The sequence below is a fragment of the Sceloporus occidentalis genome, unplaced genomic scaffold (assembly GCF_023333645.1).
Source record: "Sceloporus occidentalis isolate IW3139 unplaced genomic scaffold, rSceOcc1.0.p SCAF_4, whole genome shotgun sequence".
Lineage (NCBI taxonomy): Eukaryota > Metazoa > Chordata > Lepidosauria > Squamata > Phrynosomatidae > Sceloporus > Sceloporus occidentalis.
In genome coordinates, this window is record NW_028316984.1 from 86202277 (window position 1) to 86229995 (window position 27719).

General features: G+C 40.6%; 1 protein-coding gene across 3 annotated transcripts; it reads left to right on the forward strand.

Moving 5' to 3' along the window:
* Positions 1-25657, forward strand: SAXO4 (stabilizer of axonemal microtubules 4). 3 transcript variants are annotated; one of them, XM_089520741.1, is made up of 14 exons: positions 1-80; positions 3790-3939; positions 8115-8232; positions 9402-9555; positions 13083-13211; positions 17095-17158; positions 20781-20875; positions 22931-22990; positions 23150-23236; positions 24023-24139; positions 24269-24363; positions 24825-24989; positions 25143-25230; positions 25520-25657. In XM_089520741.1, the coding sequence occupies exons 2-13, from the start codon at positions 3834-3836 to the stop codon at positions 25228-25230; spliced, it is 1278 nt and encodes a 425-aa protein (XP_089376867.1). In that variant the 5' UTR covers positions 1-80; positions 3790-3833; the 3' UTR covers positions 25520-25657. The 3 variants fall into 3 exon arrangements, with proteins under 3 accessions (XP_089376867.1, XP_089376868.1, XP_089376866.1); XM_089520742.1 differs by lacking the exon at positions 22931-22990; XM_089520740.1 differs by lacking the exon at positions 1-80 and having other exon boundaries at positions 3750-3939.
* Positions 25658-27719: the final 2062 nt, after the last annotated feature.

The following is a 27719-nucleotide window of genomic DNA, read 5'->3' on the forward strand; positions in this document are numbered from 1 at the left end:
TTCTTTAAAGGAAGCATTTTCATTCTTTGAAGGTGGCATCAGCAGTATTCTGCCTTCAACCAGTGCCTTGACTGAGACAGGTAAGAGCCTCTTATTCTTGGATTGGGAAACTGGATTGATGGTACATGTACATGGATGGTACTATATAAATAACAGTAATAATGTTAGCTAACATGGCTTTGGGTGAAGGAAGAACTTGGTTCTCCATTGAACTGTCCGCAGTGTTCCTTGGGCCATTGTACTAGCCCAAGGCTGTCAAATTTAGACTGGCAGCAGCTATCCAAAGACTATCCAGCATTGTTACCAAAGGCCTTTTTTAGTTGGAGCAGTCAAAGACTGAACCTAACACCTTATGCATGTAAAGCATATGCTCTGGCATGGTGCTAAGCATGTCCTTGTCCCTAACTGTATTCAGTTCTTTGCATGCATGCTGGGAATGTTAACAAGAAGTTAAAGGCTCTGTGTGGCTGGAGGCATGGGCTGGCCATAAATGATGAAGAAATCTGTTCACATGCAGCCATGTGTTTTAAGACAAAAAACTTAGGCATTCCAATAGTTTTCAAAGAGGTAGCCATGTTAGCATCTTGCAGCATAAAAAGGAGGGAGGGAAGGGGGAAGAAATGTAGAAGCACCTTTAACACTAGCTGGTGTTTTTTTTATGAGGTTTTGTGGATATAAACCCACTTCTTCAAATGCACTACAGAGTGATATTCAGACCTCAAGGTAAAGCATATTTACACAGCTGTGGGAGTAGGATAGGAATGGAATTTAATAGGGTCCAGAAAGATGCAATTCATGACCCTTGCCCTATTTTTTCAGATCTTTATTTATCCACAAGACCTTGTGTTAAAATAAAAACCAGTTGAAGGTGCTGCTGTATTCCTTCTGCCCTCCTTTTTACAGTAATGAGTTAGTGTGTGAAAGCAATAAATCTTCTAAGCAAATGTCAGCTTTTTTGGGTTCAAAAACTTCTCTGCGAATATTTCTTTTGTTACATGTGCAGAAATGCAAACCCAGATGCCAATTTTGTTCTCACATCTACTCTGGGAGCAATATTACAGGGGTCAGTAATATCACCCATAACATCAGAGCTACATTTACTTGTTCTTCTTCCAGTGTGATATCTGCCATCCTATGCTGGTAGTGCTCCTTTATACTACATTTGACAAGCAGGTCAGTCTACACAAAAGTATAAATGGACACAAATCGGACATTAGAAATGGCAATACCCAAAAACCAGTTGCAGAACATTTCAGACCTCCTAGACATACAGCAAGGGGTAGAAAGGTCACAGTCCTTGAACAAGGAAATTTCAAAAGAAGTCTAGGAAAAGAAACAGCTGAATTGACTTATATTTACAAATTCCAATCCATTAGGAGGAGTATGAACAAACACAATGGCTTCAAGGCACACTACATGTATTAATACAAGAATCGTAACTGCACATGTAACAAAAAGAATTCTCTGAGGGTTTTGAAACACTCAAGTTCTGAGAGGCCTCTATTACCTTATGCAACCCTTTGAAAATTTAGGACAAGGGTCATGATTCACATCCCATCCTCACAACTGTGTAAGTATGCTGTATACTGAGGCCTGGATATTGCTCTGTACTGCATCTAGTGAAGTGGGTTTATAGACATGAAAGCTCATGCTAAAATAAAAAACACAGTCTTGAAGATGCTGCTACATTCCCTCCCCTCTTCCTTTTAATAAGGCATTCCAGCCACTCTATTCCCAAGCATTCTGAAGCCTTTCACTCATATTTAGTGTGTTTCTATTAGAAGACAGTGGTGAAACCACATTGTTTCCTATGGTAATAGAAATGATAATGTGCAAAGTTGTCCTGAAGCAGTATTATCAGTAATTATGCAGTCCTTGTCATAAAAGGGCAATGCCCTCATGGATACAGGGCTTACTGGGTGGGTAAACTTTTAGGGCCAGATGGCTCTTAATGCTCCTGCCAAGGGGGAAGTCAATGGTGCTAATTAATTAAATTTCTACCCCATTGTGCCAATCAAAACAGCTCACATTATTTTGTAATTCAGCTCACTATGACTTCATAATTAGGTGCCATCCATGTCTAATTTTTAGCTTGCAGTAGCCTGTAGCTCAAAGGCCCCATCAAAGAGAAATGTCTACACTCTATCAGCACAAACTGAGGGAACTGATGGTGGGCATCTGTCTCCCAACAGAGTAGGACGATTATGCTGAATTCATACTTCATCCCCTGGAATGGCTTCATCTCCAACAAACCAATTATGTGAAGAGCTTATCATGCTTGCATTGTCAGGAATGGAAAAACGCTGGCTGCTTGGGAGCCAAACATGCTTATACAAACACAATTTACTCATGAAAATATTAATTAGGGATTGATAGAAAAATGCAGAAGAGACTGTATTTTTTTCTAGGCAATACTGAGAATTTAACATGGTTTTTAATGTTTCAAATATCCCTGAGTTGACTGCGTCAAGAAGCACCTCTGTTACATTAAATGAAAGCATTATGGGAGGCATCTCTCTCTCTCTTGTCTTTCCTTTTAAAAGTCAAAAGCAACCGACTGAACAATTTGCAGTTATGCACTCTGGACATGCCATGGGGAGAGACTTGAGATGTGGGTGATGAACTCAACTGAGTGAATGCAAAAGGAGATGGAGAGCCAGAGGTTCTCCATGGGAAAGCCTAAATAACTTTATGAAATGGAGTTGATGAGGCTTCCATTATATCAGTAGGGCAGGATCAAATTTGTGCTGACATAGCTTGGCAGTTTGGACAGCAACAGGAACAGTTGAAACAGATACTGGCTTCTGACAGAAAAAGGTGTCTCCTGGTGCAGCACTGGTGACACTTCATGTTGAGCAGACCCCACACTTAAAAGAGTTCTTGAGAGGAACAGTGGTTTAGGTACAAACCCTTTGGCACAGGTCTCAATCAAAGTTGCCTTGTGTAATCCCTTTGTTTTCAGTGTTGCTGTTGTGTGCCTTCAAGTTGTATCCAACTTATGGTGACCATAGTGAAAATTAAAGTTTTTACGAGTAAATTGTGACCATTATATCATGGGTTTTCTGGACAAGATTTGTTCAGAGAAGGTTTGCCCTTGCTGTCCCCTGAGGCTGAGAGCGTGTGACTTGCCCAAGGTTACCCAGTTGGTTTTATGGCTGAGCTGTGAATTGAATCCTGGTGTCCAGAGCCATAGTCTAACACTCAAACAACTATGCCACGCTGGCTCTCTCATTTCAATATAGCTTGCCCTATATATTTTCAGGCCGTGGTGAAAAAATGTAGCCTCCAAGATGTTGTTGAACTGCCATTTCCAGCAGCTCATGCCAGCACAACTAATGGTGGAGGGTGCTGGAAATTACAGACTAGCAACATCTGGGGAGCCACAAGTTACCTACCCTTCCTGTAGGCTAATCAAAATATAATATAATGTGTTTCAATAATTTTTAAAGAAATCTACCATCAAAATTATATTTAATTTTTGTGAAAGGAGTTCTCCTCTTTTAATCTGTGTGATGACCTATTTGTAATAATGGGCAGTTGTAAAGGTCTGAGCCTGATTTATTATCTATGTGGCTTCAAATGAACTAGTTCATATCTTTAAAAGATCCTGAGCTAGCTATGACTTCAGTGTTGTGTATGTTTGACTGCATTCTGTTTCTAGGACAATATGTCAGTTGTAGAATTTTCCAAGCCAGGCTGCTCCCCCCCCCCCCTTTTCCTGGCACTTGGCAACGTCCCTGCTATCTAGAATGATTAGTGGTCAGTCATCTTCAATCTCTGTTTCTCCAGGAAAATCTTACCTCACAACATCTCCCTCTGTATCTTCAGAGAAGATGGGGCGTCTCCCCCTGGGGGTTGTTTCTCCCTATGTAAAAACAAGCTCTGGTGGGAGTGTGGACCCTATGAAATTCTACTGCACCAGCTATGGCACAGCTTATGGTAAGGGCCTTTATCATTATGGGAAGTCCTTAATTCTGTCGATGGTATGGTCATAAGGAGACCACGGGAAAGTGTCAGCCAGCTGAAGACAAATTGGCTATTCAGACAAAGTGCCAAACCATGGTTTGGTGTTATGAGAACAAGGGTTGGGCTAAACTTTTCTCTTTGCCTTCATGTGCTATCATTTGTTGAACCTTGTTTGTGGTAAACTTTAGTTTGCCTATTTTGACAAAATGGTAAGCTATGATTCGGATAATTTAGCAAATCAGGGTTTGTTCCAGCAGGGACGTAGCCAGGATTTTAGGAAGGGGGGGTCCAGACTAAGTGCCACCATTATAATGGAGCTTGGGTGTGGCAGCGCAGCAGCACACACCATTCATTTTTCTAATGGAAGGGGGGGTCCGGACCCCAAAATCCCCCCCCCCTTGGCTACGTCCCTGGTTCCAGATTTGCTCTTCTGGTTTGCTGGTATGTGCAAACTGTATTTTGCCTCTTCTTTTAAAATGGCAAGGAATTATCTGATGCAAATTCGAAGATACTAATTGTGGAGCATGAGGTAAAAGGAAGAATATGAGCTTGGGTCTGTTGGTTTTAAATTTTCATTAGTAATGTTGATAAAAATGAGGAAGATTAAGCCTTTGTGTGGTTGGGAGAGGTGAAATTTAATTTGTTGTATTATCCTTACTTCTAAAAATATAAAAAAAATAAATGAATGCCATGTTTGGTTGTCAACATGCCACCATTTGTCCCTAAAGATTAAAAAGTGCTCCTTTGTAAGTTTCTAAACTGTCCTTCACCATCCTGGCACCTTCCATATACACTGGACTACAATTCTGACATTCTGATTGAGCGGCTGGGGATGGTGACATCTGTAGTGCAATGCATAGAGAAATTGTCCACTTCAGAAAGTCTGTGCCAAACCATGGGACCTAACAATGTAATCAGTTGTATATCCACCCAACCGAAATCTCTGTCTCTGCTCTTTCTATTCCCACCTATCTGTATGCTTTCACCCAACCTGCAAACACGATGGATTATTTATCTTGACTGGAAAAAGTGAATAAGGAGTGCTGTATTCATTCCATTTATAGGACACTGATCCACTCAATACTGAAGTGCAGCAGTAACCAGCTACATAAGATGAGTTAGTGAATCAGAAGTGGAGGATTCATAATCAGAAATATTCTGAGTCTATCTTCCCACTCACTTAAAGTCAAGTACGGTCTGCAAAATCCATTCAAATAGAAAATGTGTTTTGCTCACAGGGTTTCTAAATGCAACCCTGGCACCTACAGTTCCTAAGAACTCCAGTGCTCGCCACTGATCCTTCTCCTCTTGAGACCATCCCCTGGAATTAATAACAAGGCAAAACCTCTTATTACTTGCACTTTAGGAATATTGAGTGTTAACCAGCAAAATTTCTTTTTAAGTCAGTGATATGGATGATGTGCCCAGGTAAATGTAAACAGTGGTGTCATTCAGCCGGTTTGTACAGGTTCCTGGAACTGCTTGTTAAAATTGGTAAAAGTTGTGGAGAATGAGAAAAGTAGAAGGTGAGCCAGGAGTAGTGAAGAGAAGGATGAGATGGAGATGGAGCAGAGGATGAGATAGACACTCGAGCAAAAGATAGGGGCAGAGAGATGAGAGGGTCTGAGGGAAAGGACTGGATTGTCTGGAGCCATGGGGGAGAGCTGAACGTAAATAGTTATTTCTAAGCTCCAAGAGTATTGACCCCAACACCTATCTATCTACTGTATCTATTGAAGGTGTTACGAGCAGCACATAACAAGTTAATTCCAGGTTCTCTTCCAAATCATAGTTTCAGTGTACCCAGAACAAACAGCTCACTCTAAATATTTGCTCAGAAACAAACCTCATGGAGTGCAGTGAGATTTCTCAGCAAATGTTATTATCATTGCAGTTTCCCATGTTTACTTTCCATAATTGTCAGTGCTTGCTCTTATGCTAAATATGCAGTTTACCTCCAATACAGATGTGGGAAAGGGGTGTTCCTAACTGCACGATATTTTACTCTTGGCTGGCTTTTTCAGTAATAAACCATGCTACAGGGATAAGTATTACTCCTGTCCTGAATCTCAGAGAAAGGTCAATAAATAAATAGATGGGCAGCAATACAGATTTTCTTCCCTTATTTTGGCACAGGGAGTCACTTTCCTTCAGTTTCCAAATTTCTATAATTGCAAAGAGGGAGACATTGAAAATTGTTCCCATCTAGAACTCTTCTATTTGTTCTGTTCACATTTTCTTAGTCACTTTACCTGACCCTTTTCTCTGGATGCCTAAATTGCATTTCTAAATGTTCAACTGAATTTTTAAGTTATTGCAGTACTATAAATAAGAGAAGTGAAGTAAAATTTCATTTGCGGGGACACAATTACCTCTCAATACAAAGTGGTTAAATAGCATGTGGTCCATAGCAATTTCTGAAAAATTAACATAGAAAGTAAGAGTAGCAAGAGGAGACATAAAATAAGATACAATTGATATTATTTGGAAGCTCTTTATTGTTTATATTACTGAAGTCAATACTGGACATAAACCCTCTTTGAGTCAAGAACTATTTTGGAGAAATTATAATTTTATTTATTTATTTATTTATTGAAGATTATTACTAATATAAAAGCAGTATATAATTATTTGGAAGACAATTTATAACCATGGTGATTGACAAGGATAAGGTTTATGACACCATGACATAGGAAGGGGAGCGTGGAAGGGAGGAATAGAGGGGAAAATATATTTTATTTTATGATACCTATTTACGAAGAAGGAATCTTTGTATGTATCATGACTATAATAATTATTGTTAAATAAAACAAAATTTTAAAAGAAAAAAGAATCCACCAAAATAATACTTAACAATTGTGTAATATATAAGAGCTGGTATCCAAATGCTTTTGTTCCCTTTATCAGCCACTTCCTTCTTCTCTTTTTGTTGCCAATTAGATAATAAGCAATTATGCAGACATATCTCAAATAACAAAGCGTCTAACAAAAAAAAGGTCTTTTTTATGAAGTCTTTTTACTCACGCTGAGCCCCTCTTTTTTCCTTCTGTCTACTTCAGTTTTTTAAGCATCATCATCATTGGATGCATGTTGAAGGAAGGCTGTTAAAACAGACTTTCAATGTTGGGTTGTAGCAGTATGTCTGCTGTAATCAATGCAATAAAGGTTTGAGCTGGGAAAGAATGGGATTTTACAGTAGGCAGTACTACTGTAGCTGTGTGTGCCAGCCTCAAACAGGCAAGGTAAACAGTGACCTCCAGAGTCCTTTACTTCATGAACAGCAAAAGAGAGAAAACTGCCTCACCAGCTCCATACAGCATATTAAAGAGAGAGAGAGAGAGAGTATAGGTATATAGATTGGACACTAAAATGGATATCATTAAAAAAAGTGGAGGCTGGTGCATTTTGAAAGAAGCCTTCAAGGGGTCTACAGAAACTTGAAAAATTTTTTGTTGATGTGTTCAAGGCTTCTCTGACCTGGTTGCTTCATTTCACATGTGCATATTGTCAGTTTTGGATAAAAAGTCTATAGAAGCATGTGGTGAAGCAACCTATCCCTATTCTTTCCACATTATTCCTGCTTCTGTTTTCTGTTAAGAAGTTATGCTCAAGAACACATCTACTTCATTAAGTGAGGTGTACCTGATTCAAAATCCACAAAAGAGTAATACTATTATTGGCCAGCCAAAATGCACAAAACACATAATTCAAGTGTTTGAAGCTTCATTAGCTTCCTCATCAGGCAAAAAATATTTTACAAAATCATACAAGAGAAAGGAAAAAAAGTGTCAGTGTTGGAGTCGCAGGCCTACATTTTGCACAGATGTTGTTTCTCCTGTAGTTCAGTTAGTTTTGAGGGATCTTAGGCTATGCCTTTATTGGCTATATGGGGGGGACCAAGACAAAGGTTAGTTAAATGCAAACCCCATTAGCAGCCAATAAAGGTATCACTCTTTTGAGGATTGTATATTTTATTTTATTTTGCTCTATAAACTAGCATGGCTACCCATGAATATGTTTTGAGGCATATTTTCACTGTGAAAATCTTAAGTTTATTGCCAGAAAAATAGTGTATAAATATAGTAAGCAGTTAAATAAACTATGGTAAAACCCATGACTGACCTTTTGTTTGCTTGTTTGTTTACCAGGTCAGGAAGGGTTTCGTCCTCGCAATGCTTTCCACTCTGGAGCTGGTTACAAATCCAATTACCGGCCTGTTGTCCAATACAAACCAAGTCTGGACAAATTAGATAATCCAGCTATTGGGTAGGCATCTTGCTCTTTCAGGACACTGGCTGAGATAGCCTATAACAGGATGGCATTATGTGATGCATTACATCTACCTTTTAGCAAAGATTGGTGACAGTTTTGGACCTCTTTCTCAGATTATGCTAGTATGAGTTTTTGTGAATATGAATCTACTTCTTGGTGTTGCTAGATTCCTTTTTCTCATCTCCTTTTTAAAAAATGATGTGATAGACAAACATGGCTGTTTTTATTTGAAAAAATGTTAGCAATAGGGAGAGAAAGGGAAGTGTTATGACTGTGGTCAGATTTCAAGTTTTGCAAAATTGTCTTACCAAAATTGTCTCAGAAGGAAAGTGTTGTGATTCCCTGCCCTGTTCCTGCAACTAGCTGATGGTAAGTTTTGGTGAGACTCTACTTATCCTTAACTATGACTCAGATATTTGGGAGAGCAGCCACATATTTGTAGAGGAGGCACAAAAAGGGAAACAAACTACGATTTGCTTGCCTGAAAGCAGGATCCTGGGTTAGTATTATTATTATTAAGCTTTATTTATATAGCGCTGTAAATTTACACAGCACTGTACATAAAATCATTTAATTAGACGGTTCCCTGCCTTCATGCTTACAATCTAAGACACGACACAGAAGGAGAAGGGAATGGTTGAGGGGAAGGGGATCAGGTCCAGCATTCTTCTCTCCCTCTGAGGCCTGGACCAAGGCAGATGGACAGATGGAGGGCTCTGTATCTTAAGGATAGGCCTGATGGCATTGGCCCACCCTCTCTCCCCCTCACAGGCCAAGATGGAGTCAGATGCCTTGTGGGAAGGGTTCAGTTCCTTTCTCTGGGTTGCTCCATAAACCATGGTTAAAACAATCTATGGCTTAGTGCTAAATCCAAATGCAGCTACTATTTCAATTAAATCCAGGTGTGTTTTTTTTTACAGTCTCCATATCTGTAGTTTCTTTATCCATGGATTTAAATGTCTATGGCTTGAAAATATTCCAAAAATATATAAATTCCAAAAAGCAAACCTTGATTTTGCCATTTTTATAAGGGACACCATTTCACTGTGCACTGTATATAATGGGACTTGGGCATCCATGGATTTTGTTATACATGGGGAATCCTGGAACCAATGCCAAGGGACCACTGTTAACCCTCATGTATATTCTGTCCCATAAACAAGGAAGCTCCTTAAGGACAACTATGAATCAACAACTACCAAGCACTTCCAGCCTCTTCAACTCCCAGATGGAAAGTATCCTCTGCCCTGGAGTGTATACCAGCCGGGGAGTGGGTATGTCCGGGAAAAGCCACTTTCTTTTCCCACCACTAAAGCCGTAAGTATCCAGATTCAAAGGTCTATCTCTGTGTTAACTTCGGATCATTACAATACATTTCAAACTCCCACCACTAATGGCATAGGGCATAAGCTCTCCTGTTTTGTGCTTTGCGCCATGCTGGCTAAGGAATTTGGGCAGTTGTAGCCTGTCCTCCAACTTTCCCCAATTGGCAGGGATAGTTTCACTTAATCTTCTATGCTCACACTTCTTCAACAGTTTTAAACTTGCCCCAGTTTCTCTGTCCTGCAAACTGAGCTTAAAGTGCAGAAGTAGTTTGCATTTACAGTAATTATCTTGGGGAGGGGGGGAAGAAGAGTGAGGGAATCGTCCCATTCCCAGTAGGGTCAGGGAAAAACAAACTGCTGCAGCTCTACTAGCTTGTGTGTTCTTCCTCATTCATAATTTTTGCGATCTTCACCAGACTCTGTTACCTTCTGTGTCCTAGTTTTCATCTGTCAAATGTTGAAGGGTATGGTATTGTTCAGGAAAAGTTCTGGTTTTGGTTTAACCAGTAAAATTATTTGCTGGTAAGTAAGCAGGATAGGGTTCTGAAGAGGCTCTCAGCTTCAGAAATGACCCAAAATGTGATTTTTGCTAGAAATCACAATCTGTATGCTTTCTGGATCAAGCTGTGTCCATGCAAATCGGGGGCCTTTCCAACTGACCACACAGAGAATGGCAAATGATAGAGGCAGTGGTAAACAGACCCAATGGCATTTCACATTGCACAATTATAGCTCTATAATTCCACTTTAATTGCCTAAACCCCTATAGAATCCTGAGGTTTACAGTACAGAGAGGTGTTTAGCATTCTCAACCACACAGCTGTAGTGCCTTATTTGTTGTTATTGTTGTTGTGTGCCTTCAAGTCATTTCTGACTTCTGCTGACCCTAAGATGACCTATTCTTGGCAAGATTTGTTCAGAGGAAGTTTTCATTGCCTTCCTCTGAGGCTGAGAGTGTGTGACTTGTCCAAGGTCACCCAGCGGGTTTCATGTCTGAGCTGGAAATTGAACTCTGATCTCCAGAGCTGTAGTCCAACACTCAAACCACTACAATACACCGGCTCTTCTAGTGTCTCACCAAACTATATATCCCAGGATTCCATAGGATGCAGCCATGGCCATTATGATTGCAGTAATAGCGTTAAAACTGTGTACTGTGAAAGGTACTATTTCATATTATTATCATATTTTGAAAAGCAAAAAAGAGGACACATTTGCAGTTTGATTACTTCAAAATAATTGCTATGATGACTCTCAGTTTATATATATCCCATTTTAATATCCATAGATAATTGCTACTAGAAATATTTCTAAACCTCATTATATATAAATGATTATTTAAAATTTGCTTCCATGCCTCTTCTAACAGCCATTCCATCAAGCCACCCTATTCCATTGCCCCTATGGAGCTGGAGACACCTTCATCTGCTTCACTTGACTAGCTCACCTTCTCCCTCCAGGTCTGTCTCCCTTCTCCTTCCTGCAAGTCCCCCAAATTTCTGAGTGCTCTGCTGGGCTGGCCTCCATGCCTTTTCCTAATGGAGCTCTCAATGGAGCCAGCAAGATGGTGATGAGGAGGCAGTGGTGGTGGGCAGGAGAAGAAGCTGCGGCAGACAATTAAAAAACCCCTGAATGTTTTAAAACAGAAAATTTAGCCCGGGAAAAAGAGGGCATATCTGGGATAAGAAAGAGGTATGAGAACCCTAGTGAAAGCCCCCTCCCAAGTGTCAGCATGTCCACCAACAAGACCCACTGAAGCCGAAACCAGTATCATTTCCTTATTTTTTTCAACATTTTATAGCCATGATATATCCAGTATGCACACAGACACCTACTCATCAGAAATTTATGATGCTTCATTCCTTCAGAAGGGGATACTATAGTTAAAAATGTATCATATCCTGTCAAACAGTGAATTGTTTCCAATTATTGTCACTGGAGCCCTGAAGCTACATGTCTTTGAATTAAGATTTGATTCTGTACCCTCACTTAAGCCAGTAGACTTCTGAATAAGCCAAAGAAAAGTTAGTCTGCTCTCCAAACTGGATCCAAACCAAATCTTGTAGACAGTGTACATCTGTTTAAGACTGAAATCTCACATGTACAGCAGCTCAGCTATATGAGATGAACTACTGCTGATATTCCATCCAGTCTGGGGAAGGGCAGTGGGACTGAACCCTAGTATTTGCCAGACTCAAGGCCTCTATAATTATGAAATTTCTTTACAATCATGAACAGTAGAAGCAAATTGTATTTTCCTTTTCTATTGTGGGCTTTCAGAAATACACCATAATCATGTTTTTCAAAGTGCTCAGTGCAACAGGAAAAGTTGAAACCTTTATTCCATTCAAATACATTTACTGAAATACATACTATTCCATTTTGAGAGTTTAGGGGGAAAAAGAAACCATGTGATACTTAAGAGCATGAAACTTTGTGGCCTCACTGGCTTCTATGTATTTTAATTAGTGATTAGTAGAATCCAGAGGTTTAGCCACAGAGAAGGTAACTTCCACTGTATCTTAGAAAAAGGTTGATGTGAAATGTTCTCTGGCATTTTTGTTCTGTTTTGATTGTTCTCCTCTGTCCTGTCCTTGCTTATAGTGTTACTTAAATTGTTCCAAAATTGACTATGATAGGGGAATTAATTATGTGGCTGAAAGGAGTACTGAGAAGGCTTTTGTTAACTTTAAAAATCAATGATCTTTTACCTTTTTACCAAACACTAGAACACTAGAAATCCAGAATGCAAGTTTCAAATGTAGTTTTATTGCTACAGCAAAGCAGTAGCAACATTCACACAAAAGCGCACATTCACACACTTGTACAAGAGCTAACAAAATAAGGTAGGTTAAATGGATAGCGAGCTGCAAGTTAGGGCAATACTTTACCTGAATCCAGAAGCCAGGATTCCAGATCAGGAGGAGGAGTGCAGGGATGATGGACTCATATCACTTTCAAAGTGGAAAGGCTAACTATTCTGAGGAATTCTAGGTGAAATCTGACAGCTTAATTCCCTCATTTCACTGAAAACTGAAGAATGAGAGCCAAATATCTCTTTCTTATACCTTTAGCTTTTGGGAATCTTTGGGATGGAGTTTTCCAGCGGAAAAAAAGATCAGAACTCTGAAATCAAGAAAATAAAATGTAGCCATCCTAAAACTTGAGCTTGAACTTAACACAAAGAAGTTACAAATCCAAACCACCTGTCCTTTTCATTTCCAAATGGTTGACATGTGCCAGAGCTATCTATGCCTCCAAAATAGAAGGAATAGATTTGAATTTCAAAGGATACCTTTCCACCTACATGCCCTTAGCATTTCCTGGTTAAATTGCACTGGGGCACTTTTTTCCAAGCTACATGACAAGGCATCCCTTCCAGATGGAGTTTGATATCAAAGTTCAATCAGAGGCAAAGGGGGATATAGGACTAGTAACAATAGCACTGATTTTTTCCCCTTCTGTATTTTGGTTATTCATGCTGATTGCCTAATTTACAAGCTTGGTTTGATTTCACAGGTCAAGCAAGTCCATTTTGACACCACGGACCAGGGAGCCCAGGCTATAACAGGGCTGGAGCCCAAACATACTCCAGATCTCCACAAGTCACAGGGAAGAGGTTCTATTGAGGTGGAAAATGCCAGACATGTGAGTCCACACAGAAGGTTCTTTGATAGTGTTAGCTCTACCACCAGAAAGAGTGAAGTGGCAAGCAGTTAATTTTAGATGAGGCAGTAAATCATCAGTTACTTCATTTATTACTTTTTGCATTTTTACTTCCAGAAACTTCCAGAAGGAGAATATTCTGCCTTAGATGCAAAATTACCTGGTTATCCTCGGGTATCATGCTCTTTGATGTGATCAGAATGGGGAAGAAGTCATTAAGGGGCCATTCCCACTTGCATTTAAATCGCTTTGTGCTTTGCATTGACACTGGGTCTCTGAATTGATTCAGGCTGATGCATAATTCCCACTATGGAAGCGTATTATTTCATTATTCCATGAATTCATGTCTTTTTTGACATGGTTGTCATTCCCACTTAATTTGTGTTGCTGTCAATCAAATTGCATTATTAGTGGGGGGGAGGAGGTCTCTGTGGTGCTCATGGGTGCCTCCGAGGAGGCAGTGCTCCTCCTCTCCTCCTCCTTGGCGGGCAGTGGGAGAAGTTCCAGTGGTGGCAGGGGTCCTCCTCTTGCTCCTCTGCCTCTACCTTTGCCACTGCCACAGCCGCCCACCCGCTCTCGACAAGAGGAAGAGCAAGCATATCCAGAGAAGGGGGAGCCTTATCCTCCCTGGCGGTGAGGACATTAGGTCACTCTGGTTATGGGGTTGGACCCAAGTTAAAAAGTTTGGGGCTCCATCCCCTCCACACACCTGTTGCTGTTTTCCCTCACTCTCATAACCATCGTTTAAATGGAAAGACTGGGGAAATGACTCCAGGTCAAGGTGACCAGAGGTCATCCTCCTTTCCCAGGGCACGTCCTCCATTTGCACCTTCTGTCCAGGAGGAATTACAAAGGGTCCTCCATTTGGAGCAGGACTAAGAAGTATGAATTGACATTTATATATGAGTGCTTTTAACACCAGAGCCCTTGCACTCATATTTAAGGCTGGCATTGCACAAAGTCACTGGGAACCCAATGGCAAGGGATATGGGCCACTGAGGAGCCACTGAGGGAGGGAGGGGGAGAAAGAGAGAGGACAGATGACACAGAGAGAGAGAGAGAAAGAGAGAGAGAGAGAGAGAGAGAGGTTTCTTTTCCCAGACAAACCTTCAACTCAAATGGAGGACCTGCCAGCAAAAAGGGGGACATCACACACACACAAGCTAAAAACACACATATAAATTCCTAGTCATGCTCAGAATGGTGGATGTTTTGGCATTCCTCCTGGACCAAAGGTTGGAATATAGGATGGGTCCTGGGAAAGGAGAGGGGGAAAATGGCATATTTCCCAAAAACCAAGGGCAAGATGCCAGCCCTCTGCCATTAGTCCCTCCCCTCCAGTGCGATGCAATTCAAGTCTGTTGTTCCTACTTGCCAAACACACTTGCTAATTGACCCCCCCCCAAAAAACCCCACTTTTTGATCCATCTTCAAAAAAAGTGATTTTTCTGAATTTGCCTTGCTTTGCAGCGGTTCAAACTGAGCACAGTTGGTTCTAAAACTGTTTTAAGTGTGAATGAGGCACATATAATCCAATCAGCAAATCAGTTTAAATCATAGTGGGAACAGGCCTCAAGAGACATTGTTTGCTGACTTTTGTTTGCTGCTTTGCTTCAGGCAGCAAAATCTCCAGAGGCTAGAAAATAAAAAAGGAATTACTTAGCCAGGGAAGTATAATCACTAGTCTCATGAAGGAGCCAGAGGCTAAAGGAATTCCTTTAGATATGAACAATGGTGATTGTGATGTTCAGGTGATGTTCAGATTTGTCAGCATATTTTTCAGAAAGGGTGCATACCTTCAATTCTAACCATTATGGCTTAAATGTTTTAAAAAAATATTTTATTTCACTTTCTTCTATCTCTGTTTGCCATTTTACTCTGTATGTAGACTGGCCAGGACCTCTGCACTACCTAGTGATGTATAAATGCCCCACAAATACCACATTACATCCCTCTTTCATCATCTCTATAGTTTTTCACCTTTCAGCTTTGGCAAACTACTTTTAAGGGATGGCAATAAGGGGATCGCAGTCAACTGGCTGAAGACTGAAAAGTTAGCACACACAATACAAGACGGATTATCTCATAAATTCCCTACCTACCTTCCTACCTACCTATTCATCCCACCTTTCTTTTTCTTCACTTCCTCTAATAAAAGAACCTGGGATCATCCACTAGAATAGGATGATGGAAGACTCAGGAGGCCAAATAAAAAGAAGTAATACTATTTCATACTATGTTGTTCTTGTAGTAGTAGTAATAGTAATAGTAACAATAATAATATTTATTTCTTACCTACTCCTCCCTATGGATTAAGCTAAAATACAGCAATAGATGGACACATAAAATCAGTTAAAACATATAACACCAATGTATAGTTTAATTGTGGGAATTACTATTATAGGAGATAGTAGATGCCAGTTGGATTAGTTTTAAAAGTGGATTGGACAAATTGTTGAAGGACAGAACTATCAGTGGCAACTAGTCATGGTGGAAAATACTCCCTCCAGTACTAGAGGCCCTGTACCTCTACATATCAGTTGCTGGGGAGCACATTTCATTTATGTCCCATATGCAATTGCTTGGTTAGTGTGTAAACATAATGTTGGATCAGGTAGCCCTTTAGTTTGTCTGAACATAATGTCAGGTTGGATAGACCTGTGGTTTGTTTCAGCATTGCTTTTCATACGTTTTTCTTAGTGACCTTCGCTTAATCTCTGAATGCAGGAAAAGATTGACTTTCTTCCTCCTGCCCACATTAAGCACTCTTCAACTAATGGGACTCCCAGCATAATTTATATATGATTAATCAAAGTAGGAAAGTCTCTGTTCACAGGTTTATTATCTTAACAATGTAAAGCAGAAGAAAGAGGGGAAGAAAGAGTGTTGGAAGAATTAAACAGCAGTTCTTATAATGGCCAAGTAGAAGGAGCCCAGGGAGAGAAAACTGCTGACAGAGCTGATCTTTCTGTAGGGCAGTTGATTCAAGTGTTTGTCAAAGCAAGGAGACTTGATTCCCAGTCCCATACTTCTGACCTAAGGAATAATTTGTATGCATCTGTCTCATCCCTCATGACTTGTAATTGTAACAGGAGGTGTGAATAGCCTTCACTGGAAAGTTTGCGTTTAAGGTGAAATGAAACCACTGTCTGCAGTGTTTGACTTGTGAAATTTATTGTATGCATACAAGTCACCATTCAATATCATAGCATGCAAATTTTGAACAAGCTTTGAGTGCAATCTCATCCCAAAGTGACAAGTATTGGAAAAGATAGAATAAAAAATGAGTGAGAATTAAATCTGTTATCATTTGACTTTTTCCCTCCAGCATCATCTATGTATGTAGTGCTTTACCAAAAAGTTTTAAGAAAGGAAAGGAAAGAAAGGGGAGGGAAAGGAAAGGAAGACAAATTCCTGCATGGAGGGCCTTACAGTGTGGGAATTGATACTCAGAAAAGGGGAGGGATATTTAGACAGAAATAAAAAGAGGAAAGAATATGGAGGGGGCTTTTGACCCTATTTATTTATTTATTTATTTATTTATTTATTTCATTTATATGCTGCCTTTCTCCCCAAAAGGACCCAAGACTGCTCACACACCCTACACAATTACAGCACTAGGATTCCATTTTAACCACCGTGACTCTAGCCTATGAAATCCTGGGATTTATCAGGAAGATCGTCTCGTGCCTCTGGCCAAACTCCAGATCCTCTGAATCATGTATCCCAGATCACAGTCTGAAATTTTAATTGTGTTGAGAAGTCCGTAAATGGGATTTGAGACAGTGAACTGGAAATCCTGCTGGCAAAACAAGCAACAGTTTGCTCCCAGAATTTATGGCATTATTCTCTGGTGTACTTCTAGGGCCCTCATTACATGTCTACAGAGTATGGCTCAAAGTTCCGCTTCAACATCCCAGGACAACCAGGTATGGTTCTTCTTCGTAGGCCTATTCCTCTGCCATGCTATTCACTCACCGGTTAGAAAAGGGAGCTAAATGTACATTTATCCCTATCACCTCAACAGTCCAGAATCTTGGATTCTGCAAATACCACTGCACCTTTGGTTAGTGGCTAGATGGGAAATCTCTAAAAAGCCAGATACAGTGGGCCTTTTGTATCCCCTGGGGTTGGGTTCCAGACCCCCATGGATAACAAAATCTGTGGATCTTGAAGTCCCATTAAGAACATAGGTGTAGCATATTATATACCCCTATATAATATTGTAAAATCAAGATTTGCTTTCTGGAATGTATATTTTCTAACCATGGATGGTTGAATCTGTGGATAAGGAATCCAGGGATACAGAGGGCCAACTGTACTTGCTTTGCTTTTTCTCAGAAATGCAGCTAGTTTCAGAGTGAGAGAGAGATTCTTAGGCAATCAGACATGGCATTACTGGCTGTGAGCAACAAACAGCTATGAATAACACAGTATTATAAGGTCAAGGTATGACTGTGATATGAAACAAATATCCCAGCTTTTTTCTGTCACATTTTCCAAACATGGAATAACTCTAGCAATCACACCTGCATCTAAACACAAACACGGCATCTGAATGAACAGTATGTTTACCTGGCAGCCTCATGGAACAGCCAACTTGAAGTCAGTAAGGCGAGAGTGGTATTTTGTTGTTGGTTTTTTGGTGCTGTCACAGCAATTTTAGCAGAAAGAATTGGGTGTAGCTCTCGGTGGGTTCTGGGGACAATTCAGAAGTTGCTAAACTAAAGAGTAGTGCACTGAAGAGTAGTTCAGTCCATTGTTCTGCTAAGAATCCAGTTGTGCATATTCCACATTCAAACTAGATGCTTGGTTTTGTATCTAGGCACAGTATTCCTTTCAGGAATAAGACAGTATCATATAAACATAATAGGCACAGTCTTGTAGCATCTTTGAGACCAACTGAAGGAAGAAGTAGGCAGCATGAGCTTGTTATCGAGTTTGGATTTATATACATTTTGGGTGCCAAGCGATCAAAAATCATGACCCCCGATTAACCCATCGCAGCTGCCATTATCCCAAAGGCAAGCTGACCACGTAACCAGGCAGCCTTGCAAGCCATGGCTATAGAAAAAGGTAGATTTAAACCTTTCAGGAACCAGTTCTGGGAGTTGCCATTCCAGTTTCGCTGGCAACCTGAGAGAATGAGGACAAAAGAAGTTTGCCTCACCTATTGATGGCATTAAGTACTCAGCCATCTAGATAGTGGTCCTCTCCCAAAGAAGTGGCAGACCCTTTTTGTGTATCTATTGTTTAGCTTTAGACTTAGACAAAGATAAGCCATCAAGACCTTTGTTCCGCAGATAGCTATAGCCTGCAGACATGTTTCGCAGTATAAATAAGACCCAGATTCCAGCCCTCCTCGGGCTTGTGAGCTACAAAGTTCCAAACCTCAAACTCTGTCGAGCAACTGCTCCAGACTTGAGCTCTCTTGGGCACTGCGCCCTGCTGAAATCACTTGGGCAAGCCAAAGCCCACTGTCTCTTTTGGGCCTCTTGTTAGCTTAGCCCGCTGGAACTTAGCTCCTACCCATTGCGGTCGCCGCTTGCTTTCCCCGTTCCCCGCGGCCGTGTCCACCTTCCAACATCCCTCACATCCGTCGCTTGGAGAAGACTCCTAAGGTAATTATTTCAACAGTGCCTCTATCCTTTCTCCTTTACTCCCAACCTCTTCCCCTCCCTTGCTTTAGCATTGAATGTGTGTGTGCATGTGTGATCCCTTTTTGTTGTGTGGCTTTAATAAATGTTTATATTTTAATTGCAACTCATTGGCATTGGGAGTCTCTGTTTCTTGGGGTTGGACTAGATGACCTCTCGTATACACATAGGGACACGATCCCGCTGCGTGCGTTGTTAGGACACGCTTCTCGTAAATTTGAGCTAATTAAATTCCCCTGATTCAATCCTTCCTAACAAGCTTTTGTAGACTAAAGTCTACTTTCTCAGACCAAATGCATCTGAGGAAGTAGACTTAAGTTTTTGAAAGCTCATGCAGCCAACTTCTTTCATTCATTTAGTTTCAAAGGTGCTACAAGATCTCTCTGCGTACTGATTCTACAGGCTAAGGTGGCTGTATTGTTGAATAATAGGAGACGATTCAGCTTGATGCTAAACACACTGATCATAGTCCAGTGCAAAATTAATTCTCTTTAGATCTGTGTTGGATTGTGACAGTTGTGTGCTAGAAATAAGACCATATAAAAATTATTCTGCCTTCACAAAGATAGTAATTTGGGATATATTTTCTCCTGTGATCTTATACTTGTTGACATCATGCTGCAGTATGCCATTCTTCCTACTCTGAATCTCACCTCCCTGTTCTTTGAATTTTAAGTTCTGCTAAATCTATATGTGGGTAGCTGAAGCAGTAGTTTGGCCTAAATCCAGATCACAAGTAACTCCCAGTTGATTTTTAAAAAGTTGCACGTATCATTACTGCCACCCACAAGCATTAAAAAAAATGTCATAATCCTTGGAAGTTATGGTGCAAGTATGTAAGTTGGAGTTCTTGTTTAGTTTGTTGGTGGGTGGTTGGGGGGACCTTTTTATTTTTACACCCATGAGAATTTTGACATTTAAAATCTTCCTGTAGATTTTACATCTTGGGACGTCAGAAATATTTTATAATGAAAATGGACTTTCTTATGTAACTGTGAACTTGAGACTGGCGAATTTAGAGCAGTGCAACCTTTTCCTTAAAAGCATCGTAAGAGCTGTGTAGTGCCATGTAAATTCTGTCTTGCCTAAATGTCTTGGGACAATTTGTCACATTACATAGCATAGGTATGGATCCATAACCCAATCTTCTGCCTGAAAATAAATTCATGTTTTAAGGTGACAATTAGAAATTCATTCAGCTCTTTCACATAACATTTCTGTATTCTGGGTTACTGCTTTGGAAATTTGCAGTTGAGAGGCCTTCTCTACTTGCCTGGCACTTGCAAAACATGGCAAAGGGGGAGGAAAAAAGAAGTGAGTTTGAGTTCCACTTCTCAAATGAAATTTCTGAGTAACCTTCTGAATACCAAAATGTCTTTATAACTGTAAACAACTTTTCATACTTGTAAATGGAATATTGTTGGTAAAGTAAGGATATCACCATAACTTTAGTCCTATATTTCCAACAACCTTCCCAGAAATAACTGAGGGGATGGCAACTGCATCAAATTATAGATTGTTCGTCTGTTTTGTGTTGTCACCAGTGCCTTCTGCACCTTGTTGTGTGTGTGCTCCCTTTCTTAACATCTTTACTTCATCACCTCTTCCCTGAGAGTTCTTCCCAGCTCTGTCATTTCTTCCAGCAAGTTGCAATAAAGCAGGATTAGATGGAAAGCAGGGTTCATTCTATTAGCCCTGCTAAAAAACTATTTGTGTTTTTTGGTCCTACCAATTTTTCTCCCCATCTTTCCCCACCTCTTGTGTCATGTCTGTTTAGAATATAAGCCTGAGGGCAAGGACTGTCTTGTTTTTATTGATTGTATGTAAGCTGCTCCAGGAGCCTTGTGGGCTGAGGAGAGATAAACATACTTTAAAATAAAATCTCCTCATGCAGATTTCCTGCAAAAGAAAACAATTGGAGCCAAAGAAGAGACAGGATTCACTGAAGGCTGCCTCACCAATCCCATTCTGGAGAAAACAACAGCTCAGGTTTTTCCCAATGCACTATGTATATGTTGCTGTTTTTGCCAAGGGCCACATTATTATGTTAAGCATGCTACACAGTGGAGCCCAAGCAAAACTGATGCCTTTGCTCTAGTATAGTAGTTCACAAACTTTTGTCCTCCAGATGTTTTGGACTTCAGTTCCCAGAATTCTTGACTGTTGGCCATGTTGGCTTGAGTTTGTGATATCTGAAGTCCAAAACAAATGGGAACCACTGCTCTGATGCAATTTCATGTGACTTTGGAGGAGTGATCTCTCTCCAGTGCTCCTTGCTTACAATTTAACTGGAGTAGTAAGCAAAGGTCTATATTATTGAGGTATGCACTTTAAAAAAATGTCACTGTATAGGTGGGGAGGCAGTTAAGGCTGTGTCATGCAAGGGAGTTGTATTCCCATTTGGCATTGATGCCAATGGGGAATATTCATCCATTGCAAATGGAAAGGTAGGAAACAAATGGTTAATTTGTTTTATACACATCAAATTCCCATGCTGGCTTCCCTCCCACACATGCTGGATATTTTTTTTTAATTACAGTAAATAATATTAATCCAGTTTGGTTCAAAGTCACAACATTTCCCCACCAACTCACTCCACATTTCCTTTATGGGTTTTTTGGGGACAAGAGTAAATTGTCCAGTCTTTCCCAAATGGGCTTGTAAATATCCACATGCTAGAGTTGCCAAGTGAAAACAGGACAGGGCCTTTGTAGCTTTGCTAGTTGTGAGGAAGAGGGCATTTCAGCCAGCTGCTGAAATAAATGCCCTCTTCTGCAACACCGTTAATGGTACAGAAGCCCTGTCCTGTCTTTCACCTAGCAACCCTGCCTACCCCATGCTCATATCTGACAGCTTCCCCAGGACCTCTCAGCAACCAAATCTTTGCCAAAGGTATGCTTTTCACCACAAAGTAGGACAATTTAGAGGCATGTGTCTGAATAGAGAGTCCCAGAATATTATCCTCGATTGTATATACTGGAGTGAGTAATTGGATTGGAAATGCTGTGAGCATTTTGTGGAGGTTTCTCTGCCAGACTTTCTTAATATCTGGCACATCAAGAAGGAGATGGGGTAAGAGTTAGGGACCTGCATGTCTGGTGAGCCAGCTGCACTCCCCTTTTGCCTTCCCTCTGCAGGAAATCCATCTTCTTTTCCCCATGTAAGGAATCCATTGATAGTGGTGGGCTGAAATATAGAAACAGGACCTCAAGAAATAAGTTAAATGACTGAATTAAAAGATTTAAGTTTATTGTTCTGAAATATAAAAGGACTAAATGAGAAAAAGAAAAGGAAGGAAATTTTTCATAAGATAAACCAATTGAAATATGATGTTATCTTGGCTCAGTGTGCCTGGCTTTGCTTTCCTCTTCCCTTTCTCTTTATAAGAAGGTGAGGTGGAAGCACTCAACTTGCAAAGCTCAAGTCGGTGTGGCAGGCAGGTAGCCAATGATATTAGGTAATGTGGTTGTGCCAACTGAGATCAGCCAGCTTCTCATCTTTTATGCGTAAGAGGTATCCATAGAGAGCCTGCTGAGTTTGAAAAAGTTTGTAGGACAATTTAAAGAATTCCTTAGGGGTAAAACACCTAGGGAGAGAAAATAAACCTGGGAAAACTAGACATGTCCAGAGAGGGATGAATCTAGCTAGGGGAGATGAGGGAACTGAATATCCTGGAAAAGGTATGGTTGATTGGCTAGAAATCCAAACACAGCAACCTTCTGTTAGAAATTCCTCTTGTTATATCTTCCAATAGCTGACCCTGGTCCTTGTGCTCACTTTGCTCCCACCTCTGTGTGGGACAAAATCATAAACCAAATCTTGGTTTTTCTGTAGTTTTAATCTATGGCTCCATGGCCTTAATGTTGAAGGAACAGGGCTTCATATAATTATCTAGATACCTCGGGTTACTATGAAAACATGCTTGATTTCTCCTACAAATGATTCCTTGTCTCCTTCCACGATATCCCTTTAGGAGGAGCTCTAATGTGGAACAAGTTTTAGCCTAGTCTATTTGAGGTCTCAATACTGCCTTCTGTTTCACAGGGCAGCATGCCAGGGATCAGCATTACGAAGACAGATTATCTGCCACCTTCTTTTCCCCATGTAAGAAATCCATTTATAGTGGCGGGCTAAGAGCACAGATGAAGGGATATATATAAATATATATTTGCCTGCCTTGTTCCATTTGTCACCTCCTGTATTTCACCTCTGACTAGTTTTGTATACTATACCCACCCATCTGCATTATGTTCCCTTTGACAGGGTGATGAATTTCTCCCAGTCCTTTCCAAAGGCTCTGAGAGAGGGTCTGGATTCAGTCGGCAGAATAATCTTGGCCTTGGTACTACAGTAAGTGACATTCCCCCCTTGGCAGACATCAAATACTTCCAGCCTGTTTTCTCCTCTTCTCTTTCTATGGAGTTTATCAGACAAGGGAAATTGGAAGTATAATCCAATGGCAATCCGAATGCAATCATGGGGTTTTACATTATTGCGTGATAGACTACCACACACAATTTCAGGCAATGGGAAGTCAGTCCGAACGCAATCATGGGGTTTCACGTTACTGCGTGAGAGGTGATCACACACAATTTCGGGCAAGAACAAGCTATTTTTGGGCAATGTGGAGTCAGTTCGAACGCAATTCGAATTCACGTAAATTCACTGAACTAGTGAATTTACATGAATGTGTTCTGGCCCCACTTTCTTTTCATTCGAAATTAAGAGAAATTCCTCCCGTGGGATAAACTCCTATGTCCTCTATGTCCACCCAGTTCTTGTTGACTACATCTGTATTTTTTTCTTTCTACAATTCAGACAACTATGTCTGCCATAGCGTATTTGTTCTGCCTGTTTTCCTTTCTGTCTCTTCTGTTCCATGCATTTTGGTAAGACTTTTCTTCCCCTGCCAGAAACTGCAAACAAAGATTTCCCATTTTTCTGTTTGTTTCTTGTGTTGCTCATCATTCTTCTTTCCTCTCTTACTTTCTTACCCACACACTACCTTGGCTTCCATTTCCTTCTTCAGCTTGATTCCTGTTAATCTTGCTCCCTGCCTCTCTTTGGTGCTTCACCAGCTCTCTCAGCAACTTCTTCACTCATTATCATAGTAACCACCATGTTGAATCTCCACAGGCAGCTCCACCTGGAGCAGAGGTATCTGGGCCTCTGAGCCATGCTCAGTTCCAAGGGCTTCAGAGGCAACCTCGGACACAGACCAGTCTTCTAGGTCGAGAATATGTGGGCAACAAGGTATGCCTGAACTGCAGTCTCAGGGCTTTACAGTTTCATTACAGCTTTATAATGCATAGATCTCTTTGCTCTGTCCATCTGGTACTACAGTATACCCTTAGTTCTGTTTTCATGGTCTTTTGCATATAGGAGCCAACAGGATTCAGCCTCAATAACCACCCTTATGTGACACCGGCATATGATCCCGATCATCCCAACAGGTTCTTGACTAGCTATAATTCCAAGTGAGTCTGCTTGGTTCCTGTTGACACTCTGCATTAGCATGGTAATGCTCCTAGGCTATGACTTCCCTTATTCAGGCACCATTTTTTCAACTATGTAAGAACCTTACAGTTCTGTCATCTGTGTAGGCCTCAGCTTGTTCTGTGCAAGGGTTTTGGAGAGTTGGTGGTAAGAGCTTTGAGGCAGCAATGGGGTATATCATTGCGAGGTCTGCTGGTTCATGAAGGGATTATATGTACAAAAACAGATACATTGTGTGTATATGTGTACCTTCTAGTCACCTATTGACTAATGGCAACCCTATGTATTTCATGGGGTTTTACACCAGTCTTAAAACGTTTGCAGGGCCTTGAGTATGTGGTACCCTATAGGAATTTTATACCCACACCTGTTTTGCTTGGAGAAGAAGAGGCAGTATGTAGATTTAGTTAGCATGTCATAATGGATCTCTCCCTTTTAACAGGTTTTATGAAAACATTCCGAAGGGTGTGGACAGGGAAGGCTGGACGCGAGGAGGGATCCAGCCTCAGCAGGCAGGTGGTTTTGCTACCAACAACCACGCCACTGATTTAGGCACTCATCCCAATGCCACAGAGACCTTGAGGACTGTTCATCCCCATGTTGGCAGGTGATGTTTCTTGCATTTGTTTCAGCTGTTCCTTTGTCCTTCCTTTTCTCCTGCTCTGTGATGCCATGTGCAATGCCTGTTCTCTACTTTTCTTCCTCATTCCAAGTGACATCCATCTTCTGTTTTGTATTATGTTTTCTCCTGCAATTACAGGACAATCACAACAGTAGATCCATTCTATCGTGATTCTCCCCATGACCGCCGTTTCACAGCTCTCCATCGGACAACTTCACCCAATTAAGTAAGGGAACATGGTACATTTTTTCCTTAGGACAATAGTATAGCTATGTTTAATGATATATGTTTTAACCTGATTTTTTTTAACTGTTTAAACCTTTTTTTAAACTTTTGTATCTTGTTGATTTTTAACAATGTCTTTTTTCATTGTTGTAAGCTACTTTGAGTCCTGATCTGGGAAAATGGCAGGATAGAAATAATAATAATAATAATACTAACAACAACAACAACAACAACAACAACAACAATAGCCACTTCCCTTCCTAACTGATTTAATCATTCTCTCTTTGCAGTCTCTATTCTGAACTGGAGTGCAGCAACTTTGAGCTTCAGGCTGATATTCCACAGGCCAAAGAAGGAACACCAATGATAGTACTGTCATGTCACAACTATCATTTTTTTATGTCAAAGGTGTATTGTTCTCAAGAAATTAAAACATACCTTACTGATATGTCTTATGTCACAGACACTATGTCAAAATGGAAGCAGAAAGATTTTTGGAAGCAGGAGTAAATAAGGTTTTCAGGAAGAGTTTGGGAAACTTTTAAGACTTAAAAGTGATGTGAACAACTGGCTCCACAGATGGTGCTGCTGAGAACAATTTGGATACTTGGATCATGGGCTGCGGTTCCATGAAGGGGGACTTCTGGCAAGGGATGGATTGCACCTCACACCAGTTGGCAGAAATGTTTTTGTCAACAGTCTCAAAACTTTGATCAGGAGGGCTTTAAACTGAGTTATGAGGGGGAGGGAGACAGTACTCTGGAAGGCAAGAGTTCATCAAGGGTTGGAGATAATAGTCAATAGAGGGAATAAGGCAAATAGTGCAAGGACCCAACAGTGGGAGGGAGAAAAACTATACACAGACAGCTAGCAGGGGGAGCCCATGGTCTTAGATGTCTCTACATTATTTCCCATGCACAGAGCATGGGAAATAAACAAGATAAATTTGAACTCCTAGCACAATAAAGCAAATATGATATACAGTGGATCCTTGTTATACGCTGGGGTTTGGTTCCAAGATCCCCCGTGTATAACAAAATCCGTGTATGCTCAAGTCCCATTAAGTATAATGACATAGCAAAATGGTGTCCCTAATAAAAAATGGAACATCAAGGTAAATTTATACTTTTTTGGAACATTTTCAAACCGTGTATGCTTAAATCCGTGTATAAAAAATCCGTGTATAAGAAGGGCCGACTGTAATAGGCATCACTGAATCCTGGTGGGTTCAGTCTCATGATTGGAATATAGGACTAGAGGGGTACAACATTTTAAAAAGGAATAGGTCAAACAGGAAAGGAGGAGGAATAGCATTATATGTCAGGGATGCTTACACCTGTGAAGAGATCCAGAACTTAAATCCTGAACTTAGATCCAGAACTTTTATCCAGAGCATCTGGATAAAAATTAAAGGGGAAGGAAACAACAAGGATGTTATTGTGGGAGTCTACTTCAGACCCCCAAGTCAGACTGAAGAACTGGATGTTGCCTTTCTAGAACAGATGACCACACATATGGAAAGGAGAGATGTTGTTGTGATGGGTGACTTCAACTATCTTGATATTTGCTGGACATTAAACTCAGCCAAAACCTCAAGGTCTAGCTAATTCCTCACTTGCCTAAAAGACAATTTCATTGTTCAAAAGGTGGAAGAGGCAACAAGGGGATCAGCTATTTTAGATCTGATACTAACCAACAGGGATGACTTTGTTAATGGGGTGCAAGTGGTGTGATCCTTAGGTTGGAGTGATCATGTTCTCCTGTAGTTTGTTATACAGTGATAAGGAGAAGCCAGGCATAGTCAGACACACATTCTAGACTTTAGGAGAGCGGATTTTAGTAAAGTTAGAGAAATACTGAGGATGATTCTGTGGTCAGGAATACTAAAAGAGAAGGGAGTTCAGGATGGATGGGAGTTTCTCAAAAGGGAGATACTGAAGGCATAAATTCAAACTGTTCCAAGGAGGAGGAAAAATGGTAGGTGTCTCAAGAAACTGGGTTGGATGACTAAAGAACTTTCAATGAGCTAGGTTTTAAATGGGAGATGTATAAAAAATAGAAAAGGGGGGAAATTGCTAAAAAGGAATTCAAACAAATAGCTAGCACATGTAGGGGTAAAGTCAGGAAAGCTAAAGTCCAGAATGAGCTCAGGCTTGCTGGAGAGGTTAAGAACAATAAAAGGGGCTTTTCTGGGTATATCTGTGGCAACGGGAAGAAGAAGGAAATGGTAAGGCCACTGCATGGAGAAGATGGAGAAATTCTAACAGGGGACAAAGGAAAGGCAGAACTACACAACACCTTCTTTGCCTCGGTCTTCTCACAAAAGGAAAAGGGTGATCAAATTGAGGAAAATGGATCAGAGGACACAATAGGGGAAATGCAGTACAGAATAAGTAAAGAGGTAGTACAGGAATACCTGGTTAATCTAAATGAATGTAAGTCTCCAGGACCAGATGAACCACGTCTAAGGGTATGAAAAGAAGTGGTAAA

Excerpts from the sequence above, each read along its gene's own strand:
- SAXO4 (XM_089520740.1), top strand. The coding sequence starts at position 3,750 with ATGATTAGTGGTCAGTCATCTTCAATCTCTGTTTCTCCAGGAAAATCT. Across the intron at positions 3,940-8,114 it reads CAGCTATGGCACAGCTTATG|GTCAGGAAGGGTTTCGTCCT; the intron begins GTAAGGGCCTTT and ends TTTGTTTACCAG. Across the intron at positions 13,212-17,094 it reads AGGTGGAAAATGCCAGACAT|GGCCCTCATTACATGTCTAC; the intron begins GTGAGTCCACAC and ends GTGTACTTCTAG.